The sequence below is a fragment of the Microtus ochrogaster genome, chromosome 5 (genome assembly GCF_000317375.1).
Source record: "Microtus ochrogaster isolate Prairie Vole_2 chromosome 5, MicOch1.0, whole genome shotgun sequence".
NCBI classification, from domain to species: Eukaryota; Metazoa; Chordata; class Mammalia; order Rodentia; family Cricetidae; genus Microtus; species Microtus ochrogaster.
In genome coordinates, this window is record NC_022012.1 from 90,168,790 (window position 1) to 90,176,801 (window position 8,012).

At 46.0% G+C, this 8,012-nt stretch overlaps 1 protein-coding gene across 1 annotated transcript in view; it reads right to left on the reverse strand.

Annotated features, from left to right (window-relative positions):
• Cmc1 (C-X9-C motif containing 1) overlaps nucleotides 1–3,892 on the reverse strand; it is an 81,888-nt gene extending 77,996 nt beyond the window's left edge. Inside the window, exon 1 of the mRNA XM_005348068.3 lies at nucleotides 3,803–3,892. Within this exon, the coding sequence (XP_005348125.1) occupies nucleotides 3,803–3,821 (19 nt within the window). The 5' untranslated portion in view covers nucleotides 3,822–3,892. The remainder of the gene's footprint in view (nucleotides 1–3,802) is intronic.
• Nucleotides 3,893–8,012: the final 4,120 nt, after the last annotated feature.

The window sequence follows — 8,012 nt, forward strand, 5'->3', positions numbered from 1 at the left end:
GGTCTGGTGCCCTCTTCTGGCCTGCAGGCATACACACAGACAGAATATTGTATACATAATAAATAAATAAATAATATAAAAAATTTAACTTAATAGAAAGTGAAATTCCCAGTAAATGCAAGTGGTATTCTAAGGGCAAGCACCTCTAGCGCTATCTATCCACTAAAGAAGTAAGAACGGGCGCAAACCTAGCACTTCAGGAGCTGTCACCGCAACCTTCCTCCAAGAGAAACTTTACAAACCTGCCCACGGAATGTCGGCAAGTTCCTCCCCTCTCTTTCCACCCAAGCCCTAGCAGTGTTCCACAGTTCTCCACTTACAGAGTCCTGGAAGAAAACACCAATGCAAGGACAGGCACAGACAGACACAGACAGACAGACGGACGGACGCACACTGACCCATCCTCAGAAAGTAAGAGTGAAGAAGGACTCTGCACTGAGTGAGAGAGAGCATCCCTGGCCTTGCGAGAAAGGAGGTAAGGTGGGAAAAGGAGGAGAGCAGGAGGCAGGACCACTCCAAGGTGATACAGAGAGCAAAAATCCAAACTTATGGAACCCAAGTGCCTGAGGCTGTCATCTGGGAACACAGTAATAGCAGAAATTTTTCCTGAAATACCACAATAAGCAAAGATATAAGGAGGGGATTTTCTTGATACTTTCAATTACTGTGTATCTCATACTTTGTCGGGGGCTGGAGCAAACTTCTAAAACTCCTGTCAAGTAGAAACGGAAATAATTTCTGAAATGACAGCCCCAAAGAGAACCTGGTGTAAATTAAAGTTCTTACCTATGGCTGTAACCTATAAAACTATGTATCTAGTCTCTCAAATATTTTTTGGACCAATTTTTACATCTTCACTATATACTGGTTCCTTCACTAATTAATGAGTTGAGGAAAATCTTTAACACATATCCATTTTTTATGTGAGTCATAGTTTTACTTTTAAAAAACTGTATTTAATAAGCAAGAATTTCCAATCACTAAATTTGACTAGATTTTTTTCTAAAATATACAATGTTTATAGAAAGCATTATGAGTTTGCAAAGAACTGTAAACTGAAATAAGATAAAGTTAAATAGTTAAACCCTAGTATAGGAGAATGAGCTGTTCTACAAACTCTTGTAATATTATTGAGGTGAAAGGTTCCATTTATGACTGAAGGCTGGGAGGAGAATTTCCTGTAAGAACAGGAACTAGAGTAGGGGAAAAAGCTGAGTGCTGAGTCAGTAAACAGGGGGCTCGCAGAACACCCCTTTTCCTCTACTCTGTTTACACAATGGAACTGCCTAAGAAACACTTAAATGTCAGCGCATCTGGGAGTGCAGCTCCGGCAGGAAGAACACAATCAAAAGCTCAGTCTTGCTCACAGCCGCTTTACTTGGTATTTTGTCCTTTCTCCTGTCTTTCCCACAAATTACAGCAAAAAATAGCTGATAAACCCATGTGTGTGAAGAGGTTGAAACGAAACAACACCCAAGAATAAGGATGCAGTCTGCATCTCGCTGTTGGAGTCAAAATTTGAGAAAGACCGAAAGGAAAAAATAGCTGAGAATGTTTTACCACCCTGGAACTCAAGGCCCTCGGCAGCCAGATGTTCACCTCAGACCTACTTTCCCAGCGCTTCCCTTCAGGCTCGCTCGCCTCTGCGCTCTGGCCCTCTACGCACTCAAATGTGCTTTCCAGCGTTGGCCACTCTGAATGCCCATGGCAGTCCCTCCCCAATTGTTTTTTCATGGTAGCTTCTTCTCATCCTTGACATTTTAAATCAAATGCACTTCTCCATAAAGCTCCTAACTCAGCAAAAGTAGCTCTCTCCTTGCAATCGACTTTCTTCATGGTGGCTGCCACAATCTAAGATGATCTACTGCGTGGGGCCCTTGTTTGTCCTATGTTGCTGTTTCCTAGGTAACAGAGCAATACATGGTGTATACTGGGCCCTATATGTTTATTTAACCAAAAAGCTCTAAAATGGAGGCCTGGTTGATAGCCTAAGCTGGGAAGGAAACTTGGCTCCACCAGTCAACAGCTATGTAACCCTGAACACACTACAAGTTCTGAATTGGTGACACGTAACTAGACGGTAAGAAACTGGGGACAGCGAGCATGACGTCCTCTCGCTTTGTTTCTTTGTTGTTCTGTTTTTTTTTTTTTGAGACGGGGTTTCTCTGTGTAACAGCCCTGGCTGTCCTGGAATTTGCTTTGTAGACCAGGCTGGCCGTGAATTCACAGAGATCCGCCTGCCTCTGCCTCCCAAGAGCTGGGATTAAAGGTGTGCACCATCGCCACCCAGCTACAAACTTCTATCTCAAAAAAATATTTACGTTAGGATTCAGGATAATAGCAAAATTAGTTATGAAGTAGCAATGAAAATAATTCTAGGGTTGGGGATCATCACAACATGAGGAACTGTATGGCAGGGTCACACCATTAGGGAGGTTGAGAACCAGTGCTTTAACCTAAGTCTCCTTGTTCTCATCTGTATTAGATTATTTGCAAGGTCGTGAAATGCCAAAATTATACTGACTTTACCTGAACTTCCCTTGCCAAGGCCTCATTACGACCTCCTGCCTCTAAATCAAGATCATCAGTCTACAACTAAGTGTGACACAGCGTGTTCTACAACATATATCGCCGCTCATGGTGTTGCTTCAAAGCCTGTGTCTGCTGCTCACTGTTTCACAGCCCAGTCCCATTACTTAGCCTCAAACTGATATGGTCGTGTGGTGTTCCACAACTGCTTTACGCTCCAAATAATAGTACTGCCTGAGTTTACCACGGCCTGTGCTCAGACACATGATACATGCAGATACACTTATAGACTGAGGTCTACTGCGTTACATGGAAAATAAGCAGGGTGCTGTGATAACTGTATAAGGTTTGCTTTAGACAGCCAGGAGTTCTATGAGAAACTGTCATTTGAATCCAACTCTGAGGGCCAGGAGGAAGCCAGTGTGTAACGAGCTAGGGAGAGTGTATAGCACAAACTTAACCTCTCAATGCCTGTTTCCTACTCTGCGAAAACAAGAGACAAAGGAACCAACACGCAAATACTATTTGGGGACAACTGAATACAGTTAGCTTGATAATCAAGTGTCGAGCTCTCATGTGCAGCACCCACTTTCCTGCCTAGTTGAGGGTCACACGTGACCTTCCACTACAGGATCTCCAAAGGTTTGCCAGCCTCTAACTTACCGATGCCTTGAGTTTTTCCACCCATAAAATAAACTAACCCATTACCCTTCCCTTCTACTTCCTCACCCTTTCACTAATCTCTTCATGTGCTGGGAGTGAGCTCTGTAAGATTTCCTGAGTACCTGAATTCTATTGTAAACCCAAGTGGAACCATGCAAGTTAAAACGACACGGAAGATGTCTGAAGAGCCTTTCCAAGAAAAGGACTTCATCCGGCCATTCGGTCATGGAACCTTTGTGATAATGGGCTACAAGGGTGAACTTGGGAGCAGGAGGCATAAAACTCCCGGAAACAAAATATCAAACTGCACCAGCATGAAACTCGACTTCTTTCTGGGACAACAGTGTCTGCACCAGATACTGTTTAAAACGAACCTGTGCCCCAAAATAATAAAAAATAAAAAAATAACAGACGCTGAAGAGCTAATGGAAGTGGTCGCAACGAACCCAACGCCCCTCACTGAGCACCAAGAGCCCCAGCGAGCGGCAGATGGGTGGCTGTCACCGAAGGAGGAAACCCAGCAACCGGGCCCAGGGAGGCGCTAACCGCGGAAGCCGAGCATCCTCAGAGCACCTGGCCCAGGCCCTCACAACCACGCCGACCCCAGTACCTGCGGGGTCCAGCGCCATCTCGGAGGGCGGAGAAGAAGCCGGCCACTCGCGGGCTCGGGAGCGCCGGGAGGGGAGGAGCCTGGGCTGGGCTGCGCGCGCAGCCGCCCGCCCGCTTCCCGCAGGAGCCGTGCGGGAGCGTGCCCGCCTCCGTGAGGCCAGGCCACGCCCCCTTTCCCTGCTCCTACTTCCGTTGAGCTTTGCGCCTGCGCATGACTGCTCTCTGGGGACTCCTGCTCTAGAAGGGGCTGGTTTCTCCTGGAATGGCCCGGGAGGGGACGTGGTTATGCATGCGCCCCCAAGAGGCGGCCTCGATTGTCCACCGCTTACCTTTTCTATAGCATTAGGTGGGATTTGAGGCTTGGGCCTCTTCCCTCAAAGGCTCTTAATGTCCCTGTCATTCAGTCGTAATGTAAGTCCGTCTGTCCGTGTCAGGGTTCAACCTCAGTCTTGAGAGCCAGAGGAAAAGTAATTTTAAAACCTCTGCCTGCCCGAGTCCTGCTCAGAAGAGCTCTGTCTTGTGCACACTCCCGGCACCTAGAGTCCAGTTTTAGTAATAGCATGGGTCTTGACCGTCCTGGAAAGCTGTCGTTTGTTGCTGACATAAGGGGAAGGAACAGTTCCCAAAAGCCTCCTCGACAGAAGTAACTTTCTGGGTGGCCCTTGGGCCTGTTTCAGCTCCCTGACCGACCCTCAGTTCTGAGTCTTCCTCAGATCTCCACGTAATGAATGAGCTCGCTGGAGTCTCCAAAGGGTAAGGCCAGGGACAGATGTTTGGAAAAGCTCGAGCAGCTGCCTCTTCCCTGAAAGGGATTTGGGGCTTTCAAAATGATCCCTCTCCCCACCTACCTGCGGTCCCCCTTCCCTGCTGCTGCGTCCGCCTGGTCGGTTGGCAGAAAATATGCCACGGTTGAACAGGCCTGGAAAAGTGGGTCTCCGCTCAGCAGGGCTCCCGTTTAAGGGCCTGTTTGGACACACCGGCCCTCCTCACAGCTGCAGGCTGAGGTGCCAAGGTGGAGAATTAAACCTTCACTCAGCCAGGCAGGAAATCGGTTCCTGTGATTGAACGTTTTATAAATGTGCTTAGGAACACACATGAAATCTGTTACGGGTGCTCTTTTTATTTTTCCTGAGTGAAGGATTTAGAAAAACCAACATTTTGATGTTTCCGCTGTTGCTGGTTGGGACAGTCTGGCCTGAAGCCCAAGTTGACCTCGCTGGATGCGTAGCAGAGGGCCTGAATATTTTAGAATAGACTGAGTTATTTAAAAAAAAAAAAAACAGCTCAGGAACCCATATTCAGGTAATCAAACCAAGTATGCGAAAGCATAACTCAGTAAAGGGTGTAGTTTGGTCCGATTCAGTCAGGCAGAACTGTTTGTATCCTCGCTTGAATCCTGTGCCAGGCCTGTTGGCTTTGTGACTTGAAAATAAGTTCCAAGGATTTTCAGGACTTCAGTTTCTTTTTCACGGTCATTTTTAGGAACACACAAAACAGGACACATCCGAGAGACATTAAGGCACTACTTGTATACTTTTTTGCCATAACTGCGGCATGAAACATTATTATTACTGTTTTCTACTTAACTCATCTCTCAGAATAAACAATTGATGTTTCCTTTAGCCTTATCACAATGTTTTGGAAAATCTTGATTTTTCTGTGTTTCCTAAAATTGACTACTAAGCATTTCATACCATGAAAAGCATAGCAATACACCGCAATGGCTGGGGCTTATATGTCTTCCCGTTCTTACAGTCAACGGAATGAATGCTTTGGGGGAAAAGAGTCTTTACAACACAAACCATTCCTAAGAGTTAAGGCCTAGGAAATGAGATGGCAATTCAAAACAGAAGAAAAGTTCTAAGTTAGCACATTACGACAGATAATCTCTTCTACAGTACAATAGGAGTATAAAGAGTAAGAAAACCACATCATCCTGGACATTGAAACTGCATCTTACACAACCATGAACCCTAGCTGAAATAATGGCTGGCACCTAGTATTTCCACAGTAGCCTCTCAGAAGGGCTGGAGTACAATGGTGTTTGAGAGCACCATGGAAGATCAGCTAAAATTATGTCTGGCTTAAAAGGCAGTGGCCCTGGTAACAAAGGAGGGAAGTCATCTTTGTATCGTCGTACTAAAGCTGCAACAAAAGAATCAGAGATTTGAACCATTCTCTTTTTTTATGGTGAAAAAGTGTATATTTAGAATTAGCCGGCTGGGCTCAGTTTAGATGATTCCAATCTTGTTGGCAACACCCAGAGCATCATAATCAGGAGCCAACCGAACATATGCCTTCTCCCCGTCGGGCCTTATGAGGGTATTGACTTTGGCCACATCGATGTCTAGAGTTTCTTCACAGCCTGTTTGATCTGGTGCTTGTTGGTCTTGACGTCCACAAAGAACACAAGTGTGTTGTCTTCTATCTTCTTCATGGCCAACTCGGTGGTCGGGGAATTTGATGATGGCGTAGTGGTCAAGCTTGTTCCTCCTGGGGCGCTCTTCTGGAGGTATTTAGGCTGCCTTCGTAGCCGCAGGGTCTTGGGACGCTGAAAGGTGGGCGACATGTGGATCTTCTTCTTTTTGTGGCTGTGGGCGCCTTTCAGCACTGCCTTCTTGGCTTTCAAGGCCTTCGCTTTAGCTTCGGCTTGGGGAGGGGCAGGAGCTTCCTTCTTCGCTTTCGGGCGCCATCTTGACCTTGAACCATTCTTGAAGGGTATCTGGCACACAAGAGAGCTTGGTGGCTGTGCAGGTTGGCTGCTGTCAACTTGATAATTACCTAGACATATCTGAGAAGAGAGAATAGTAATTTAAAAAAATTGCTTCCATAAGATTTCCCCATAGGCAAATGTATAGGGCATTTACTTGATTAATGTGGAAGGCTTAGCCCCTGGGTGTAATCAGAGATTTGTCTCCCTCCCACCAGTTCCCAAATAACCACTCAGAGGCTTAATATTACTTATAAATGTTTGGCCTATGGCTCAGGCTTATTATTAACTAGTGCTTACATTTAAATTAACCCATTTTTATGAATCTATGTATTGCCATGTGGACGTGGCATTACCTCATTTTCTACATAAGTCTTGCTTCCTCGGCAGCTGCCTGGCAACTCCCAGACTCTGCCCTTCTCCTGTATCTCTGCTTGGATTTCTCACCTGACTCTATCCTGCCTTGCGATAGGCCAAAACAGTTTTATTTATCAACCAATGAGAACAACACATACTCACCGTATACAGGATCCCACAGCACCTGGGGGCAACGTCCTGGGTGGCATAAAAAAGCAGGCTGAGCAAACCACGCAGAATAGAGCCAGTAAGCAGTGTTCCTTCACGCTTCTGGTTCAGTCCTTGCCTCTGGGTTCCTTGTGCTGTCTTCTCTCGGTGATGGAGAATGGCCTAAGTGTTATAAGATAAAATAACCCCCTTTTCTTCCCAAGTTGCTCTTGGTCATGGTGTTTATCACAGCAATAGGAACCCTGACTAAGACAGAGGCCAACGAGTGGAATTATGTGAGCAATGGGACAGGGGTGGGAATCAAATTGCTGACTGACAGAAATGCAGGAGGAGGGCCTCAAAACCCTCTGAAAGATTTGGAAAGCTTTAAGATTTAAGAGTAGTTATAAATAAGAGTATACCAGAAGCGCCAAGAGGCTGATAAACTTAACGGTTAGGCACAAGCGTGTATGAACTTGTCATAAGCAGTCTAGAACATATGCACTATTTGAAGGCTGAGTAATAGAAAAATAGCTTTGGAGTCAATTTTTTCTGGACTTTTTAATATACTTTTTAGTGTGTGTGTGTGTGTGTGTGTGTGTGTGTGTGCATGCGCACAAGCACTAATGAGTGTGTCTTGCTAGGTGAGTCGTTATTGTATTTCACAGGTTCACAGCTGGGTAAGACTTGGTGCTTTTTCTTCCCTCTGGCAGCCAGCCTAGCTCCTGTGGCTCTGTGACGGCGGCCATCAGGGAGAAGGCGTCCAGGTCAGTACCAGCTTGATTTCTCCAAGTTCTGCGCGCAAAGTCGATGGTATCTTCAGCACTAGGCTTTACCCTCAAGAACTGGTGGGCAGCCAAGTACATTGTCAATAGGGGACATGGAGCCCATCCCCGGCACCCAGCCAACAACCTGAAGGGACGCATCCATACTTGGAAGTGGGCTTTTTGTTTGACTGTGGTATTTGGGAGGAGCAGTGTCATCCTGTAGAATAATT